The 21060-nt window shown below is 39.5% G+C and overlaps 1 protein-coding gene across 1 annotated transcript; it reads left to right on the plus strand.

Moving 5' to 3' along the window:
• Positions 1 to 203: 203 nt before the first annotated feature.
• Positions 204 to 21001, plus strand: wu:fi75a02 (uncharacterized). The gene is made up of 10 exons (XM_028825119.2): positions 204 to 370; positions 1723 to 2247; positions 5076 to 5148; positions 5597 to 7221; positions 7375 to 9458; positions 11983 to 12060; positions 15544 to 15814; positions 16722 to 16852; positions 18573 to 18644; positions 19052 to 21001. Exons 2-10 carry the CDS (start codon positions 1738 to 1740, stop codon positions 19314 to 19316), a joined length of 5109 nt encoding a protein of 1702 aa, XP_028680952.2. The 5' UTR covers positions 204 to 370; positions 1723 to 1737; the 3' UTR covers positions 19317 to 21001.
• The last annotated feature ends 59 nt before the right edge of the window (positions 21002 to 21060 follow it).

A 21060-nucleotide genomic window follows, 5' to 3' on the forward strand; every position in this document is an offset into this window, starting at 1 on the left:
TACCCCCTCTCCATCATCAGCAGGTGCCACCTGCCCCGCCCAGGTCTGCCGATGCCACCACTCTCAACGGTTCTTCAGCAAAAGACTTTGCAAGTCAGCTGGGCGGGTCACGTGCCTGTCATAGGAGGCGGCCTCTCCGTCCCCGATTCTTCCCGCCCCTATGAGACGGACTGGCCAATGAGCGCGCGGGCCGCGTCCGCGTGGCGGTAGTAGTGAGCGCAGTACCGGAAGCGGGGGCTCTAACGACCCGGAGTGTCAGGGTTCTGATGAGAGGATGGATCGCGGATTGTAGGAGAGCTGAGAGCACAGCCAGTCGGCACCCGGCTGAGGCAGACTGGAGCGAAACAGACGGCAGCGGCGCGTACGTGAGGTAAGCGGGATGAGAGGGAGGCGATCGCGGGGCGGGGGAGGGGGATGAGTGAGCGAGGGATGAACGGGAGGGGCAAGAGCGAGCGGGCCCGTTCCGTTACGGGAGCCGTCCGAGCCCCGCGCGGGCGGCAGCGTGCCGAGTTTTGAAGAGTCCACGGCGGCTCGGACCGCTCCGATGTGACGGGAGAGAGAGGAGAAGTGAAGAAACGCCGCGCGTCGGTCTTTCTGTCTGCGACCCCCAACACCCCGATAAGAATTTTTTGGGGGAAATTTGCGTTTCACGTCGGTGAAACGTGGAGTCGCCTCGTTAAAGAAGCTCAGGGCGTAAGGATTTTACCGGCGTTTCCGAAACAATTTGTAGTTATTATTTCTCTTTTTAATTTTACGATCGTCATACTTCAAGTGATCAGTGTAACTGATACTTGCGTTATTTAAACGGACAAATCATAAATCGCCTCTTTCAGAATCTATCTGCACTCAAGCTTCTTAGCATCTCCGTTTTCATTTCTCGCAACGAGTAAATATAAACAAACTGTTCATTAATTTATAATTCGAAAAGGAAAAAAAAATGAAAAGGCACTTTTTGAGTGTAGATTGTGGCCATGTCAACCAGGAAATAGTTAGACTTATCAATCGGTCTTTATAGCGCCTTTTGCAGTGACCGACTTTCCACAATTACGAGCCAGCATTATAAGCTTTAAAAATTGCATTATAATTTCTTCATACAACTTCAACAAAGGACCCGTGACTGCCACTAACAGCAAACATACATAAAGGGGCTCTCAAAAAAACAAAAAAGCAGATAGTCTTTTGTAATTAAGTTGTGCGCAGAAACTAGTGAAAACACACAGGAAAAATGTGCAGAATCGAAGCTGGCACTCGAATGCTGTATGACAGAGATTGTTTTTTGTGCCATTGCCTCTTTTTTGTGTTTCTGCTGTTTCCAGCACATTGGCATGGGGTGCTGTAGCCTGTTGTCGCAACAAAGTGATGACCAACCCTATATATGTTGTTGCTTTTTAATGACAGTCACATTATTTTTTTGTAAAAAATATATATATATATATATATATATACTGTATATATATGTATATTTTATTATGGAAATTGTCCCAATGCCTGTTTATTAGCCTCCCCCATTGTAAAGTCAAAAATGGTACTCTCCTTCTGGGCACGATAAGAGCCTTTGCTTCCATCTCTCCCTCTTTATTGTAGATTAGGTTGGTACTTCTGATACCTCTGCTGGTTGTTAAGCTATTGCCATTACCCCCACCCCCAATGGTGAGGGGGCAGCACCTGAAGGGATGAAGGGTTTAATGTCAAATAATAACTCTATTTATTTTTTTTGTACAGGGCTGCATCTGAGTCATGAGGTTGCAAAGCAGGAGTGGGGAACTTGCAGCTGGTCAGCCATTAACATTCATGTCCACACCTGCTGTCTCTAATATTGGTTGTAGCATCTACCCTGACCTAGAAGGTGGGACGGTCTCCTTGCTGCCGGATAAATCGGTGCTTAGTCCCAGCAACCTTGAACCTGATTATTTGGAAAAGTCAGAAGGTCTTCCTCAGGACAGCAGTTTTTCAGTTGAGCCCTGCACATTGTCACCCCAGTCGGCTGTGACAGCCGCAGTCACATTTTGTCAGCAACCAGCCTCCTTGACCGAACCTTTTTGTAATGTGGCGGAAGAGACGACGCTGGAGATCATGCATGTGGATCTGAACTGGAAAGGCGAACGCAGTCCTACCTCTTTGTTGCTGCCCGATGACATGGAGACAAGTAGCAGAGGCAGCAGCATCAGGTCAAACCTGGAATATGGGAATGGGGATGCTGAGAGCCTGACTACGCCGTGCTGTCTGGCTGAACAGACAACTGAACCGGTGGGGTCTAGTCTCTCTTTAAAAAAATTGACAGCTAGTGTATTATGGCTTTTTTTTTCCTGCTTGTTGATTTACATTTGTGGAGTACTATAAATCATTAAGATAGTTCACAGCGAGGTTTGCAAATAGCTTTATTTAGTGGGCTGCCTTTTGAATTTTCAATTTCTGTCTGCTACTTTAAATATTTCCTGTGTTAAGCCCATAAAACATAACCAGATAATTGTTTTTTTCCTTTGCCCAGGTATATTGCAGCAAGTTATTGGCTTATAGATGATCATTAAACTGTTTGTAATGATTAATGTGGCCTCGTAATATGTTAAAGGAATGTGAAAGTCTGCTTCTCTATAAATGATGACATAAATACCTTGTATTCAGATATTCTAAGTAATTTGTCATCATATTTATGTTCTTACATTCAATTGTACCAAACTGGTCTGTTTAATACCTGCAGTCTTTAGGATTTGCATTTCAAGTTTGTGTTTAGTGAAAAGTCAAGCAAAATAACACCTTTTATTGGCTAACTAAAAAGACTACAATATGCAAGCTTTTGAGGCAACTTAGGCCCCTTCTTCAGGCAAGTTAATGTGACATTTGCCCTCGTACTGTTGAGGTGTACGATGTGTGGTTTCACTACCTTTGTCACATTTGAGGGATTTCACTTGGGAGCATTGGATTGGCTTCAAAAACCAAACAATGGATACAACTTGAGCATTTGCATATTCGTATTTCCCAGTGAAATATGCTTATTTGCTCATCGTTCTAACTGGCTTAATTGCTGAGCTTTGTGCTTGGAAGCACTAAGTAATTTTTACTGTATTCTGGTATTAACACATTGAGCAGTTCCTTTTATCGCTGTGAATTGCATCAGTATGCTGCTGCTGGAGTATGCAATAATAAAGTATCTATCTATCTAAATTGGTAAGAAAATGGATAGACAGCCATCTGTAGACGTACATAATGCGATCAGAGAATGGATGCAAAGGCTCTGTTCCTGTATAAATAGATATATTGTCTATAGGATGCTGTATTGAATTTACCTTTATTTCCTGTTACAAATTTGTGGCACTACAAGGTGAACAATTGCAACTTGCATCTGATTGGTCCTATCATTTCATGACCAGAAAAGTGACAATAGCGTCGGTTTGTGTGTGTGCGTTTTTTTTTTTTTTTTAATCAACAATTGTGCAAAGAAATTCTCTGGCCTCAAACATAAAGCATTTCCAGACATGACTCCTGTTGTCATTCTCTTTGATGTGTTGATGCGACTCCCCGCTGTGAGCTATCTTTATACGTAGTTTTTACTCCAGTGTTTCTCACATATTGCTGTGCCTTCTAGAGTTGTTTCTTTGCAGTTATGTGTGAGTGCAGTACTGACAGTTACTTGGTACTACCAATTATGTAATAACGTCTGTACCATTACGTTTTTAGGATTTTGGTATTGACCTGGTGCTGACGTATGCAGTAGGTTCTTGTGACATCCTTACTGGTGGCTATACTGAGGGCCCTTATGGTTGTTGGGTCATTTCACCCTACTGGCGCACCATGTAATGCAGAGCCAACCCCTTATTGTTAGCCACTGGACTAAAGTTCTGTAAATTCTTTGGGCTTTTGTGAAGTAGACTAGCAATAGGACAACAAAGAAGGGGCAACGCAGTGTGTAATGTTGTGCTTAAAGACATCATCAGCCTGTTTAAACACACCACTGTGAGGCTATACTAAAAACAGAGCAAATTTATTGTACCATCCAGAGATGTAGATTTCTTTATTTATCAAATCTCTAAACAAGATTGATGATATTCATTATAATAACCCACTTTGCTGAAAAAGCCTCTGCTCGTATGTAAAAATTCCCTCAGGTTGCATTTATAGCTGAATAAGTAATGGGGTGTGTTACATCCTGCCAACTTTGATTCAAATTTAAGGTTCTTTTTTGAGTAAGAATGGACACTATTGATTCAGAGATTGGACAGTGGCACCATTGTTGTGGGTATAGAATTTAGTTGTTCTTTTGTGATTGCAGATCACCTGCTTGGGCCACTCAAAATAAAGGTGTATTTTTTGGATCTGCCATTTAACTGTTTCTTTAATGTTCTATGTACACAAAATGTAAAGGCATTGTATATATTGCCAGGCGTTTAGCAGCATACCAAGCTTCTTTTGGATTTTTCAGCATGCATTCTCTTTTGTTGCTTGTTATTTATTCTTTCTAATGATCAGTGATTATAACCATATTTATAACAACCAGCTTATTTATATTAGGAACATTATCCATTTATTTTCTGATGACAAATGTGTGTGTTGCACTGGTTCAATGGCTTGTATCTCAAAACAGTATTTGTGGATAAATTGACGGCTACGACATTTTTCCACTATGTGAATTGGATTTTTTAATTTTATTTATTTATTTATTTTTTTTAACACTTAGGTCAGAAACATTTTTGACTTCAGGCTACATTTTCTCTCTTGTTAGTTACACACATGTTGCAAGCAAGCTGCCACACTGGGCCGCTCCATAATTTAGACATTCTACCTCATTCAGATTTGACTATGAAGTGTGTTTGTAGGAGTAGTCTGAGGTGAATTTCTTCTTTTTGCTGAACTGCTTACCATATTTATTCCAGTAAAGTGCTACAGTAGGAAGTCGGGAACAGGAGCTGCCCTGTAGCCCTTCTTGTGGTCTTGAGAAAGCTGAAAGCACTTTGTTTTTCTCTTTTCTGCTCATATTTTATACTTTTGTCTTTGAGGCCTCAGTTTTTGTAGAGGGGATAAGTTGGTCCTGGGCTGTTTGTCTTGTGAGAAAGCTCAATTTTCTGAAATTCTGTTTTCAGGAAAATTCTGAAGCAAACCAGCACATGACAAGTAAAGATGTAGAAAACACGTGTCTCAGGGACAGCATCACAGGTATGGCTCAACATTTTTTTTGTCCTTAGTTAAAAAATATGCTGGTTTGCTGGCTATCCCTTAACATTGAGTTTTGTAATAAGGAAAAAATAATAGTGTTGTTGTAATTTAATGCGATATCATCTTCAGCCATCAGGTTTTAACTCCTCTGTTTACTTCACAACCTTACTTTTTATATTTGACTTTGTGGTGTCATTGTTGCTGAAACCTTATTGTTTCAACTCAAACTTATTTCAAATGAGCCAATAGAACAAACGTTTATTTTACACTGCGTTTCAACTTCCTTCCCAGGAAGAGCACGTCTCTTTAAGATGAATACAGGCATAACAGTTAATAAAGCATTAAACTTTCTGTTTATAGTCAAGGTTAAAACTGGTCATAGGAGCATTAAATCCAGTTTTAATTTCCATATAACACTTTTTTTTTCCCTTTTGCTTTTTGTTTATAGATATAGGAGTGGAGCCACAGCTGTCACAACTGGCATCTGGTTTGGATGTAAATAACACACAGTTTAGCCTCATTGAAGAGAAAGGCCTGGAAGCACCTGTAGACTTGGAACTAAAAATTGTATCCGTTCCTTCAAATGACAGTGTTGAAAACTGTTCCTGTAAGGCTGTTTCGAGTTGTTCCAACACTTTAATTTGCGGGCCTTGTAGTTCCAACTTTGCAGATGATGGCACCAGTCAAACTCCTGAAAATCTGACTGTTGAAAATGAAAGTACACAGTCATTCTCAAGTAATGAAATATTGGAGGAAATAAAAACTAATACAGACCCCACAGATGTACCCAAAGCGGGTAATGAGATGTCGAGTGATCTGGTCAATTGCTTTGTATCCTTAATCCCTGGAGAGGCAGCGGTACAGTTGAGCACTGATAGTCTGCAGCCCACGATCATTGAACCTTCTCTTGATGTGAAGTCCTTTCAAGCTGATACCTTAAGTAGCACCTACGGACAGACATCAGCTGATGATAGCTGTTCAGCTGTGGTAAAAGACGCAGTAGACTCTGACAGCAGTGATCTTTCGGGACAAGTATGTCTTCACAGTAATCAAGTCCAAAAGGATCATGATTTCTCTTTTCCTTTGATTCAGCATGTAGGCATTTTATGTGGTGAGGTTCCAGGGTCTTCTAATCTGCCCTCCAATTCCAGTTTGGCTGCAGAGATAGAAAGGTTGGACTGTAGTGCACCTCGGAGTTCTGATGGTAGCACAGCAGAGGAGGTAGAAAGCTCCTCAGAAAGGCTTGATTTGAAAGATGCCGAGAGCTTGCGCCTAGACCATACTTACTGTTTACAATGTAATTTAAATCTTAGGGTGCCTTCGGATACAAGTGTTCCAGTGGGCTTGTCAGGTACATTTTGTGCTCTTCAGTCAGATCAGCATGGCAGACCTCTGGAGCCCGCTCTGCCTCCTGGTGAGCATAGTATGGTCTGCAGTGCAAGTACTTTTGCATCTTCTCACCACATGGATGAGGAGGAAATGACATTTTCATGTGCAGCAGATAGTCTTTCAAAGTTACAAGAGGAAAGCACAGATTTGGCCTTCCCTGGGCCATCACTTCTTAGTGAAGAGGTTATATTTGAAGAGATGTGTGAAGTACCACTGGAAAGCTGTCCGGAGGTTGTGTATCTTGAGGAAGGGAACCTCTTGAATGGCACACAGCTATCCTGCCAAGCAGATGGGACTCCTTTTCAACAACATACAGAGGTGGAAACATGCTTCACATATGAGAGTGAGCTCGCTGATGAAAGCAGTGATGGGCTTGCAGTTGAAAAATTGGGTAGTGCTGAAATGGAAGAGCAGGAGATGCTGGAGGTTCTTATCCAGAATGAGATGAATGAAGAGATTGTGTGTGTCGTAATATCAGAGGAAGGTGAGCTGTACAAAGAGCTGCTGTCCTTCTGCAAAGAGACCCCACAGCAGGACACGTCTGTTAAAGAAGAGGTGGACCAGTTCACCCTTGATTGTGATCCTTCACAAGATTTTCAGTGTTCACAGGAGATGGATCAAGAATTGCTACCATCTTCTGATACAGCCTCCCTGTTTGAACATAGCAGTGACACTTCCAGAAAGGTGGAATCCATTTTAGAACACAATTTACCTTTTCAGCATGAGCATCCAGATGGGAATGTCAATTCTGAAGAAGAGATTTGTCAAACATTTGCAGATACAAAGTGTGATAGGCTGGTTATTGATGTTCAAAATGTTTCTGACACTTCCAGAAAGGTGGAATCCATTTTAGAACACAATTTACCTTTTCAGCATGAGCATCCAGATGGGAATGTCAATTCTGAAGAAGAGATTTGTCAAACAATTGCGGATACAAAGTGTGATAAGCTGGTTATTGATGTTCAAAATGTTTCTTCATTAGAAGAGCCCATTATTTTATTTCCAACTATGGAAAAGAGCTCTGCCTCCACTGAAGATAAGATGGATATAGTGCCTGGTGACAAAAATGATGTTGGAAGTGTAAACTGTAGCAAGGAACAGTTAACAGTCTCTGGGGTGGCTTTTGAGCACTTAAAGATGGGTGTGGATGAAGTGGAAAAGCACACTGTTGTTGAGGAACATCACCAATCCTCAGAATTTTGTTCTGTCCCCTGTAGTGAAAGAGAGGCAGCTTTAAGAGGAGCCGAGTTGGTTCAGGATTTAGTGTTTTCTGATGGTATATGTCAAGCAGTTATGGATGATGCCTCTAGCCCTAATCCTGTTGTGCCTTCCAGTGAAAGTGTGCAGCAGCATTCAGGATGTTTTGAAAGATCTGCTGCATTTTTAGAGCCTGTGTCTGAAACACCTGCATCAGGCGACAAACTTCCTGATAATCCAAGATTGGCTGAAGCAACTTTATGTGAATCAGGTACTGCTTTGCCACAAACATTCCCAGATACACATTTGAAACTGCCATGTAAAATGGACCGTGGTTTAATGCCAAAGTACTGTCCATCCATTTTTGACCCTTTACAGAATGCACGGTTTTTCTCCCCATTGAAGCACCCCAAACTGCTGCCACCATCCACTGGGGATGTTAAACATAAACAAACCCGGGGCCAAATAAGGAAAAAGTGTCCTGTGGAGCTAAGAGTGCAACCAAAAAGAAGGTGCAAGGCTGGAGTGCAAGCTGTAGATCCATTAAAAGATCTTCAGAGGCTGAACAATGTGAACACTGCAGGCTTTACAAGGGGTCCTTTTGAAAACCTGCCTCGATTATATCCAAGCAAAACAAAAAGCACTTTTAAGGCAATGACTGTTCTTAATGCAAAACCAGCAGTGTCATTAGAGCAGACTGTTTCTTCTTCCCAGAACACAGGATCCATCTCACAACTGACCTGTTTAACTGTGTTCAGTAAACAGAGATGTAGAACTCTTAAGGAGCCCCTGCTAATGAGGCTCTCCAAGGTAGCTAGCAGTCTAGTCCCTGTAGATGGCCCTAAAAATGTTGCTAGGCTCTGGAGATGGTCATCAAAGACTGCTCCTTACAAAGGCGTCAGAAGCCTGAACTGCAGAGCAGCCGATCTATTGCCTTGCTCAAGCAAGGAGTTACAACAAAACTGGGATAATCAATTTTGTCATGTGGCCCCTTTTTTACGTAGAAGTTCTCGAAGCCTCAAGATGAGGCATTCTCTAGTTAGCAACACTTCTGACTTCTCACAGATGTCCTTGTCTAAGCCTGGTCTTTGGAAGCCTTCAGGGGCCTTCACAACACCTGTCTTCCCCTTTTCATTGCATTTCAAGGTAGAATGTTTGTCTTCGTTGTTGTCCTTTGAAGCTGTCCCTCTGCAGGAAAAGTCCTTGATGCTTACTGATGGGACATCCCAGTCACCTTCCCTATCTTCATCTTCAGAGTGGACCATTTCTGTTCTTATCCCTGATATTAATGCAGTCTTCTGCTCTGGAGATGGGCCTGCATCAAAGAGAACCCTGTCTCCAGTTTCGTTTACATACGTAGAAAGCAGTGAAGTGGAGAAGGAGAAACTCAACTGTGTTATACCTACAAGAACTCAGTGGACAAGTAATTCACCATTCTCCAGATTTGGACTACATACCATTCTAGCTCTGTTTTCTCCTGCGTGTTACCGTATTTGGACCAGGCAGCGGTGTATGGGGAGCCAACAACTGGCCCTCCAAAAACACTTACTCCCTCGTTTTGAGGAGAGAACCAGAGCATTCACACCAAGGGCCCATTCCCATCAGAGTCCAGTGCTCCCTTTGCGCAGCGCATTGGCCAGGATCATAGCTTCCTGGAGTAGTCGGCCACTAAGATCTTCGCCAGCTGAATCCTCCATTATGATTAGTCTAGATCCTGACTACAGGTATGTTTTCAAAAATATAACCTGCTTTTTTTGTAAAGAGGCACAATTGTTTTACTTTGGGTAATACTATAGTTTCCTTAATTTTGATTTTTTTTTATTCATTATCTTTGTGTACAAATATCTGTTAATACTATAGAACTCTTTAGAGTTGTGGCCTTCATTAGAAAACCTGAAAAGTTTTGAATAATTGTTTTTGTGTCAGTATTCAACAACACATTGTGAGCTTTTGGTTTAATAGCCATTGTAATGTAAAAAATGTGAAACAAGCATTCCATGATCATTAGAGATGTAACGGTGCCAAAATCTTGGTTTGGAGTTCATAACACAATGTTTTCAGTATCGTTGACTGTTATTTTGTAATTAACAAGAAAACTTTAGTAGGAGATGTGTGCAGCTATAATTTGGGTTGTTGTGTGATAGGGCTTGCCAAGAGCAGGTGGGGAGACGAGCAGTAGAAAATTTTAGATAAGGCAAGAAGAAACCTTGAAGAGTGGCATCAAATTGAATTGCACAGAAAGGGTTGTTACAAGTAAACTCTATAATACGCTAATTGAACAAAATTGTTTCTGATTAGAAGCATCCTAACTACATTGGAATGTGGAGATGAGGAAAATTATGTAGTTCTCTAATCTGTTAAAGTTAAATATTGAGGTTTCTTTAGCAAAAATGTGAATTCTGTGTTTTTTTCTGGGAAAAAGTATGTTTTGTTATCCTTACATTTTGTCTGTGCAGAACCGCGACACTTTCACATTTGGCGCCCCAATGCTGCTGTTGTGGTTAAAAAAGGAAAAAGAAAGCTTACTTGGACATTCATTACCTCCCTGTTATTGTATACATTAAAACTATTCACCCTTTAAAGTTGACGGTAACTTAACATTAAGAAGAACATGCAATGCATGCCTTCATTTGTCTGTTTTCTGAGATTGGGTAGGACCTCACGCAACTGGAACTGAGCAGTACCCACGTGTACAGCTGTCTGGCACAGTTTGAGTAACTGAGCATATGAGAATAAATCTGGAGTCCCCAGAGTAAGCCAAAGTGAATGTGGGGGTCACGTGCAGACTTCACACAAAGACAGATTAATCCAGCATCCCTGTGTGTCAGGGGGTTTGTCACAAGACGGTGCCCTAGCAGCAAGTCACTCCCAGTCCAGGCCAGTTTGTGAACTGGCATCTATAAAACTTTACCAGGGGAGGAAGTATTAGGGTGTTGTACCGTGTTAGCCATTATGAATGTAGTGAGAAGTCAAGCAAAAATTACACCTTTTATTGGCTAACTAAAAAGATTACAATATGCAAGCTTTCCAGGCAACTCGGGCCCCTTCTTCAGAAAACCCACTGCCTAAAGTAGCCGGGACAGGGAAAAGTCCTTTCATACAATTAATTGTTCAGGTTTTTGGCTGAATGTACTCTTCTTGTCATTTATGCACTAGTCTGTGTATGATGCAACTTCAAACGCCAAGTAATTTGAGTTATTTGCTTCAGATCCTAAGTCACAGACACACGCATATGTTGATATATTTTAAGTAACAACAAGCTTCATCCGTAGTCACACCCTACCTTGTTGCCAGGTTCAAGGCTCCCATGTGGCCACAAAGGTGCAGTGGAATCAAGGAAGCCCGTACTTTATTTATGTAAAAAAAAAAAAAAGTATATAATGATGATGCTGAATATGCTAACAGGGTGCTTTTTCTTTGTTAATGCTACATGTTGGGTGGGGTAATTCAGCGAGTCATCCCACTTCTGATTCCTTGTCAGCTGCATAACTGGGGATGTTACTTTCAATAAGGATGTTTACTGACTTCGCTTTCTATTTCTGCTTCCTGCAGATTTTTGTGCTTTCATTCCTTGCGTGGCCATACGGTACCTTCCTGTACTTTTCATGTGCCAAGCTGCCTTCCCTCATATAGTATGAATGTGACATCTTTCTGGATTTTGGTGCCACTGCCGTGTGTGCCTGGTTGGATTAAAGTGGTTTTCTGTAATGGTACACCTTTTAAGAAGTGCTACTTTTATTTTGGCCTAAAGACCCCATTTTGTGCAGTATGAATGCTGTTTTCAATTATACTCCTTGTGATCTTAACAATGCCCCGCATACCTGAATCTATAGTATCATCTTCTTCTTTTGGCTGCTCTCATTAGGGGTTGCCACAGCAGATCATCTTTTTCCTTGTCTTCTTGTTCTCTCCATCTTGTTCTGTTACACCATTCACCTACATGTCCTCTCTCACCACATTTATAAACTTTCTATTAGGCCTTCCTCTTCCCTGGCCACTCTATCCTTAGCATCCTTCTCCCAATATACTCAGCATCTTTCACAATTGTGAATGTTAAAAGATGGTTACATGAGAACTAAAGTTTCACACTTGGTTGCTATCTTAAGAGGGCCCATCTCATTTTACCCTGTTTACAGTTTCAGTTTTGAGTTTGAAGTACAACATAAGCACCAAAAAAAGTCAATTGCTGCTGTAATGCTGCTAATTTCTCCTAACTATCCATGTCCTCTAATTCTAATTTCTCAACAGCTATGCAAGTCCCTCCCCTGAAATGTTTGGAGCAAAAATGCAAAGAGAAATTCTTCCTGCCAAGTGTGGTTTCACCAGGTAAGATAATGGCTACATTGGACTAAGGATTTAGGGACTTGAAATTGTGAATGTCTGTGAAATTCAGAGAGAGATTACTGTGGATGTTTTAAAAGGGGGGTGAATTGGGTAAACTTAGCAAGACTTACTACTCAACCTGCATATCATTTTCTTTTTTTTTTTTTTTCTTTTTTTTTAAAGAAGTTTGTGAATTTAAATTTATCGCGGTGATTTTTTTCATGAATTCTGTTCCCATTGCTAATATGAAACAAAAAAGTGAAACTTGCAGTGGGAAAAAATGCATAGCAGGGTCATTTTTTTCACATAGATAGATAGATAGATAGATAGATAGATAGATAGATAGATACATACATACATACATACATACATACATACATACATACTTTATTAATCCCAAGGGGAAATTCACATACTCCAGCAGCAGCATACTGATAAAGAACAGTATTAAATTAAAGAGTGATAACAATGCAGGTATATAGACAGACAATAACTTTGTATAGTTTTAACGTTTACCCCCCCGGGTGGAATTGAAGAGTCGCATAGTGTGGGGGAGGAACGATCTCCTCATTCTGTCAGTGGAGCAGGACATTGACAGCAGTCTGTCGCTGAAGCTTCTCCTCTGTCTGGAGATGATCCTGTTGAGTGGATGCAGTGGATTCTCCATTATTGACAGGAGTCTGCTCATTGCGTGTCGCTCCGCCACAGATGTCAAACTGACCAGCTCCATGCCTACAATAGAGCCTGCCTTCCTCACCAGCTTGTCCAGGCGTGAGGCGTCCCTCTTCTTTATGCTGCTTCCCCAGCACACCACTGCGTAGAAGAGGGCGGTCGCCACAACTGTCTGATAGAACATCTGCAGCATCTTATTGCAGATGTTGAAGGACGCCAGCCTTCTAAGGAAGTATAGTCGACTCTGTCCTTTCTTACACAGAGCATCAGTATTGGCACTTCAGTCCAATTTATCATCCAGCTGCACTCCCAGGTATTTATAGGTCTGTACCCTCTGCACACAGTCACCTCTGATGATCACGGGGTCCGTGAGGGGCCTGGTCCTTCTAAAATCCACCACCAGCTCCTTGGTTTTGCTGGTGTTCAGTTGTAGGTGGTTTGAGTCGCACCATTTAACAAAGTCATTGATTAGGTTCCTATACTCCTCTTCCTGCCCATGCCTGATGCAGCCCACGATAGCAGAGTCGTCAGCGAACTTTTGCATGTGGCAGGCCTCCGAGTTGTATTGGAAGTCTGATGTATATAGGCTGAACAGGACCGGAGAAAGTACAGTCCTCTGCGGCGCTCCTGTGTTGCTGACCACAATGTCAGACCTGCAGTTCCCAAGACACACATACTGAGGTCTGTATGTAAGATAGTCCACGATCCATGCCACCAGGTATGAATCTACTCCCATCTTTTCCCACATAGGAAACAATGGAGACCATTGTTAAGGTGCACTTCAAACCCCAATCATTCCCCTTAAGTTACAATCGTTTAGCTTACAGATCAAAGGCAATTTAGAACAATACAACAATAAGTTCATAAAATAAAAGGTCAGTTTTTCTGACCATAAGAGCACAGCCTGTTTTGTTCTGGCTGGAGGCTTTTAAGGTGGGTTGTCATTTTTGAAAAGGAGTAATAAAACAGAATTCTCCAGGTTTTATTTGTCGCCATCTGCAAAAAAAACTTCAAGTGCCTGTTGCACAGCTTCATGCATAGGGAACCTTTCATTTATTTGCTTTAGCTTTGCTTATTTTACTGTACAGTACTGTGCAATCCTATACCCATTTTCCTTTTTCATAGGTAGTTCCTCTTCCTCACATATTGACCATTTGCCTTTGTATATCCTGTAGATTTGCTTGTTTGGATCCCACTTTGTTTTTTTTTTTCCCTTAGAAACTCCAACAAAAAAGACAATTTTTGTGTGTAGCCAAACATAAAAAAAATCTGTTTAGTTTAAATGTGTTTAGTGTAAGACTTTATCGTCATTTGGGTTTGGCAATGTCACACTGTATCAATGGCTTGAAGTAGTTTTTAGTGTGATGTTTCCTCAAATAAGCAGGGTTTTTATTTTGCAAAGGATAAAAAGTACAGTGGAGCGTCTTATAGCTTGGACCGTTTGCATCTGAAAATCTCAAGGGAAGCGCAGTACCTTTTAGGTATGGTTTCCCTTTTAGATAAAAGGAAGTGTGCATTTTTAGGACATCTGCATTAAAGGAATACTCTACCCAAAATATATACCACCCAAAATATATATTTTTTAAATGTTACTTACCCCACTTAGCTTGTAGTGAAGGCCAGGAAAAAAATTTTAATCCCATGTTTTCATGGAAAAATTAAATATTGGAATATTTTATCTCAACATGATTGATCGGTGACCAGCGCTATACAGTCTAAAACAATGTGAAAAAAGTAAATGTGGGGGGGGGGGGAGAAAAAAAAAAGATCATATAATATTGTGTTTGAATTGAAAGTCACTAGTGAAGAAACTAATCTTTAATTCAAATACAAAGCATTGTGGGAATGATGTCTTCCCTGATTACATCCAATGTAAGAAGAAGAAATGCACACATTTTGTGCTTTTTGACCATTCAAATGGATATTTAATGAGTGGATTATGCTGCAAGAATTCCGTGAGAATCCCCACTCCCTACAACCGTCTTTTTTAATATTGTTTGTCACTGTAGAGCGTTGAGTTTGAACGTTAAGCGTTTAATTTCTCCCTTAAAACATGAGATTTAAAATTTTTTTTGGCCACCACTACAACCTACATGGGGTGAGTAAAATTTCAAATATCATTTTTGGTGGAGTATTCCTTTAATATATATAACATTTTTCTGGATTTGAATGGTAGTTTATATAAATGTTTTCTTTTGAGCAGACTGGTTTGCTCGTGATTTCTAAGCTTAATACAGTAATCAGCGGTTCAGAAGACATTAGGGTTTCTAAATTTGGCTTACCCTGTCTGTTCTCATAAGACATTAATATCACTAATGAATGTAGAAGGACAATTTCATTATGCACTGTTACACACTACAATATTCAGTAATTTAAGATCTTTTTTAAAACAAAAAACATTTTGACTGTTAAAATGATACAGTTTGAACAAAGTGACAGTAAATTTAGTTATTTAAATGTAAATTTATATATCTCTATAAACAAAAATTGGCTAGTGAAGAATAACTGAATCCCAAAAACACTTGTACGTGGATCCAAACATTAATAAATTAGTAAATTAACCACCTTTGTATTGGAAATAATGGAGGGAGGGGGGTGCAATTACATTTGTACTCTGGGATCTGTTCTCTGAAGTAGATCATTTAGCTAATATAAATAAAATATAATTAGTTTTCATCTTTATGAAAAAACATAACCCATGAGTTGAAATCTTTGGACACCTTATTGTTGTATACTATGAGGAGCAAAGGTGTTTTTTTTCTTTCTTTTTTTTTTTATTTTATTAATTTCTGTGTTGTCTCTTCTCCCCTGAAGTCTGGTTCAGAATGTGGACTCCACTTACCAGAGTGAGTCATGTCTCGCACAGTTACTGCCTCTGCCGGACCCTCTGGCTACCTCCATCTTTGCTCTCCCAGGCAAGACTGACAAGTTGACATTACCTTCAGCCCCACCTACGACATCCAGTCTGCCTTTTCTTTGCATTGAATGTTCCACTACTGACCCTCAAGACTGCATCTCGGCAGTATTTCCTGCTCCTGTGGCCGTTTCTGATTTAGAGTCTTGTGCCTGTGAGCAACAGGAAGAGGTGAGAAGCTGACAACATATAAAACTCCTTATGTGTTTGTTTTGAGAAATGGAAATCTGTTAGTCTTTATTACCTAGTTATGCTTTTTAAGAATCATATGTTACTTTTGTCCTCAAGTGGCCTTTTTAATAAATCTTGTTTACTGTCAAATCAGTGGATTCACATGCTTCCTGTTCCCTGGCCTTGGAGCTTCATTTATAACTACTTAAGAAAGATATATAGCTGAGTTAGCAAATGATTCTTTAATGTCGGTCAGTTTTGAGGTCCACCTTATTGGTTTAAAGTTTGTGTTTGTGGAGTTCTACAAGGAAAGACTAATGCTGGGATCCTGAAACTAAAAGCCTACGCCGGTTAAATGTGAGCTTACTGAAGTTGTTTTGCTTATGGATCAAGGAAAAAACAAACCAGAAATAAGCATTTTAACGTTCTTCTGAAATTAGTTTCCAAATGATTTCTCAATCTGAAGAAAGAATCCACATTTAATTGGAAGGATTAGAGACTGTGAAGTGTATGTTAGTGAGGGCATAATAACTTTTGTGGCTTTCTGTTTCAGTTGATTGTGTTTGTTGTTTTGCCGTTAATTTATTTCCTGAGTCATGCTGTTCATTTGATTGCCTGACACTTGTCATAGAGTTTAAGAGTGGTGTTCACTTTGTTTCTGTTGTCTGTCTCTTGGCATTCTGTTTCCAAAATCCAGAAATATACTGATAGGTATCTGAAAATGTCTTTCTGTGACTGTCTATGGATGGATGGATGGATGGATGTGACTGTCTTTGAGTCTTGTCAACCACTGACCACAAGTTCCTGCAAAGCTAGGACGCATTACCCTGTAACTCTGACCTGATCAGAAAGAAGGAAAATAGATAATGGGTTGATCAGTTGATTTTTAATCATATTTTGCTAACAGGAGAGACCTCTTGACAAGACACTTGGCAATCAGGGTGGGCAAAAAACAAGAGTTTCCCAAATCCGCATTCGAAGAGCCATCCCTAAACCGGATAACAGCTTAACCCCTATGGGGCTTCCAAAACCAAAGAGGTAAAAGTCATGTTTTTCACAGTAATTTTATGTTTCAGAATGTAAATGTGGGATTGTGTATCGAAGTTATATTAAACATTTAAAACTATTAACCACTTGACAATTTTTCATGAAAAAAAAAATCCTGTTTGTTGTTCACTAGACTTGGTAATCTTTCTCTTTTTTAAGCATTTGACAAAAGATTTATAAGCAAAAATGTTTTACTTTCCCAATCTTAATTTTTTCACACAATTTGTACTATTTCAATAGTTATATTTTCTGTAAAATACTATTGTGCAACATACTTTATATACATTGAGTAAGGTGGCGGCTAGACTGTAATTTTTTTGGTGAGTAACTTTTAAGATTTTAAGAGTTTTATCTATAATGTTAGAAAGAAGAAAAATGGAAATTGGAAATCTCTGTGTAGTTGGGGACAGTTAGCTCTAAATCCTGTTTATTTCATTAATAGTCGAGCATCGGTTACCTTTGAAATATCATTGGCAATTCAATGAAGTGGACTTCTATCAGATTTGATTTTTTTTTAATTGGTGAGGTCAGCTATTTTCTGACCAAGGCTTCTAAATTTGTTTCTTTTCTTCTTTTCATAATCTAGAATATCAATCAGAGCATTCAATGTAGATTATACTTTTGAAATGTTTAGTGCAGTTCAGTAAACATGCAACTTTGTAACGACATAAAAACTCTTATTTAAATGTATTTATTGAAACACAATGTTCTCATTAAACCACAGTGATGGTTTATCTAAAGCCTGCTTGACATGTGAGTATTAGTTGCTTAACAGCAAAGTTTTATTATTAGGATTTAAGGTTAGGTTTGAGAATTTTAGAATTTTAAAATCTTGAAATACAGCTATTTATCTGTCTTAGTTTTGGTTCTGAATTATTCTCAGAGGGAGAAGCACATCAAAGGTAATAACAGGGCTCTAGTGACGTGAATGTATTTCAAAATGAGAGGCCACAGTCAGCATCCCAGAAATATTCCTTTAGTTAGACTGAGTTTCTTATCCTCCATTGGGGCTGGCCAGTCAAACAAAACGTCCTAAATCGACAGTGCAGTCAAGACTTACACTTCAAGAAAAAGATGAACAAAACTAATCGATATAAAAGCAGCATGCTGCATATCTGGTGTGGAATTACAATATTGGTAATGTATTTTATTTTTTAAATTACAGCCGTTTTCAAATGTTTTTCCCAGAGCCTCTTTCACATAGAGGAGATGCCTCATCACTGTAATGTAGGAATTTGAGAGGTTTCTGCCTTTTGATGTGAAAATGGTGTGAAACTAGAATTTGCCGTAATTTGTTTTGTCTGAGTTGCCCAGAGTCTCTATGTTATGATATTTATTCATTTTGAGAAATTTGAACTACTTTTCAATTTGCCTACATTGGAGGGTTGCAAGTAATTTTATTATGTTTACTGGTAAAAGTAACACTGGGTTGCATATTTGAAAAGCTTTGGAATGATATGCAAACAGGTGGGTCAATGTTTAAACCGAGCAATGATGAGTGGCACTGGCAGCATGATGCAGTATTGGTTCCTGCCTTGCACTGAGTGGTGCTACATACCTTCTGGACCACTGCAACCTCGTGTTTGGATTAAGTGTTATTTGCAGATAGATCAGTGGATGCTAGACATCTCCCTATTTATTTGTACTTGTACCGGATATGACTCAACTATTGGTTAACTGTGCTTTTTTTTTTTTTTTGTTCTTTTTGTAGATTAAAGAAAAAGGAATTCAGTTTAGAGGAAATCTACACAAACAAAAACTACAAGTCCCCACCATCCAATAGGTCTGTAAAATACTCTGTAGGTCAAGTTTATATTACAAAAGGTCTCAATGGACTGAAGGCAGCATGAATGTAATTGGCACAGAGTTCGGGTGTAAGTTAGGTCATAGGTATGGGAGGACATTGTTGGTGTTTTTATTGATGTTAAATTACCACCAAGTACTGGACAGTTATCAATTGCTTATTGTATTGTATATTTAATTTGATGAAGCCTTATTTACTTGGCATATTACAGTATGTTTACGGTTAGGACAGAGTGTATCTTAAGCTATTATTTATCTTTGTGCCATTTGGCATTTTTTTCAGCCAGGCTGATACTGTCTAGAAGGGAAACCACATGTGAACCGAGCAGAAAGCGATTAATGTGCACTCTCAAGTAGTTATTTCTTTTGTACTTCCTGTGTTTTTAGGAGTCTTGAAACGATCTTTGAAGAGCCAAAAGAGAAAAATGGTATCTTGGTTTGCATTGGTCAGCAGAAACGGAAGAGAGTCCTCGACTTCCAAGATTTCACGGTTCCCCGAAAGCGACGGAATCGGGCTGGAGTCAAACTGAAAATGAATCGGACACGAGGCCGCAAAGCATCCAGCCAGGGGGATGCAGAACTAGACTTGCTTCTCATTGAAAAGCTGGGTGAGCTGGAACACTACTTTGCAAAAGAGGGTGTAGAAATCTGAAGAAATCCTACATCTTTAGTATTAAACGGTATGACAAGTAGCTCCCCATTTCTATACTTGTGCTTTATAGGCCTAGTCCTCAGGAATCATGAGCTTTTATGGCCATTGACATGAACTGGCACAGATGTGTTTATTTTATTGTGCAGTACTTCGTAGTACGCTTTAATCAGCACCAAGATGGCATGGTATCTATTCTGTGTGCATGCCTGGTTAATTCATGTATTTGCACTTGCTGTGTATGGCATCTGGGGGCCAGGCTGTCAGAAGCATTACTTTTGGTCCACATGTGACCATAGAGGTCAGTTATCTTGGGAGCTTCAGGAACAGAACTCTGCAGTTGTAGTGTTGATTTGAGCCAGATTTCTTCTGATGATGGTGGTATGCTTAATAGGAAACCAAGAAGAAAAAAAACAAGCAGAGCAGGAGTAAACGCTTTCAGGAAGCGCATACAAAAACTGTGGTGTTAGAGTTGAACTAATGTTGGGTCTTTTCAAGTCATGATTGAACCAAGAGTGGCTACTGGGGGCTTAATGGATTCTGATTCAGGAATTAAAAATGTGTTGATCTGAAAGCTTTTTGAAAATTAAACTAGGAATTTCTTAAGTTATTGATAGTGGACCATAAAGGTGTTTGACCAGCACCTAGAAGCTTTCTGGGCCTTGTCTGTATGCTAATCCTGTGAATTTTCTCTGCTCTTCCCTTCCTGCTGATCGGTTTTCAAACAGTATTGCTTTATTATTCTGTCATTGTTGCCAAATTGTTATGCAAAAGATTTCAGTCTGAAAACTCTGGAGTACAGATGGACGAGAAAGTTTATTAGGCTGAAAGAGTTGTTTGGAATATCGTGCTGTAAATGGCCAAGGGTGGTTCTATTCTTTTCTGTTATCCCTATGCCTCTACCAATTTCGGTATTAAACATTAGAACACCAGTATAGCATTTCTGTTTAAAGCCGTTCAACCATTGTGTGATGCTTTTACTTTACATTTCAAAAAACAACAACAACAACAAAAAAAAAGTCACTAAAAGCCAGGAGGTGATCGTTTTAGTTTTGAGTTCTCCATATTTTAAAAAGAAAGCTTGTTCCCATCAGCTATTTGCCGGTGAACATAACCATAAACTGCAGATGTGTCAACTTGGTGGGAAGCTGCTCTTTTTAGTTTTCTGAGTTTGGGGTTTTCTTGACTGCTTTTACAGTGCTCTGTGTTTTAATTTTATTTTAATTTTAACATGTTGGCATATGTAAAAATTCTCCATTGACCCTGCACTTGACATTGAACTTTCACGACTAATACGAAATACTCTTAGTTAAAACAAAATCAAAAGACTTGGAGTAAAAATGTTTACTAACTTTTTAAAAGTTTTTGTTTTTTTTTCCCTTGAAGGGATGCCTATTATTTTTCACTTTATTTTTCCTTTCATGCTGTGTCTTGTGTTCTAACAGCCTCCAGACTAAATAGGTTCTGTGTTCAAAGCTTTTGTTCAGTTATCTGTTCGGTAATCCACAGGTCTGTGTTCACCTGCTGGTATGAACCCCAGTAGTAGTATGGGAAACTTACCTTCACATTCATCACTTTTGGGTTTTTACATAAAGTTCATGAGCATAAGAAAAACACTAAAGTTTACTCTAAATGTTGTGATTTTTTTTAAAAATTTTATTTATGAAATAAAGTGACTCTTGTTTAAATCAGGTCTCAATGTTTTCATTTTCATGTTGATTTTTTCAGACACATGCATTGTTCTTGT

This window comes from Erpetoichthys calabaricus, chromosome 18 (assembly GCF_900747795.2).
Source record: "Erpetoichthys calabaricus chromosome 18, fErpCal1.3, whole genome shotgun sequence".
In the NCBI taxonomy this organism is placed as follows: Eukaryota; Metazoa; Chordata; class Cladistia; order Polypteriformes; family Polypteridae; genus Erpetoichthys; species Erpetoichthys calabaricus.

What these genes read in the sequence shown, in the direction of transcription:
- wu:fi75a02 (XM_028825119.2), top strand. Translation starts at nt 1,738, where the DNA reads ATGAGGTTGCAAAGCAGGAGTGGGGAACTTGCAGCTGGTCAGCCATTA. An exon ending in AGTCTAGATCCTGACTACAG is followed by an intron (nt 9,459 to 11,982) that starts GTATGTTTTCAA and finishes ATTTCTCAACAG; the next exon opens with CTATGCAAGTCCCTCCCCTG. An exon ending in CCTGTGAGCAACAGGAAGAG is followed by an intron (nt 15,815 to 16,721) that starts GTGAGAAGCTGA and finishes TTTTGCTAACAG; the next exon opens with GAGAGACCTCTTGACAAGAC.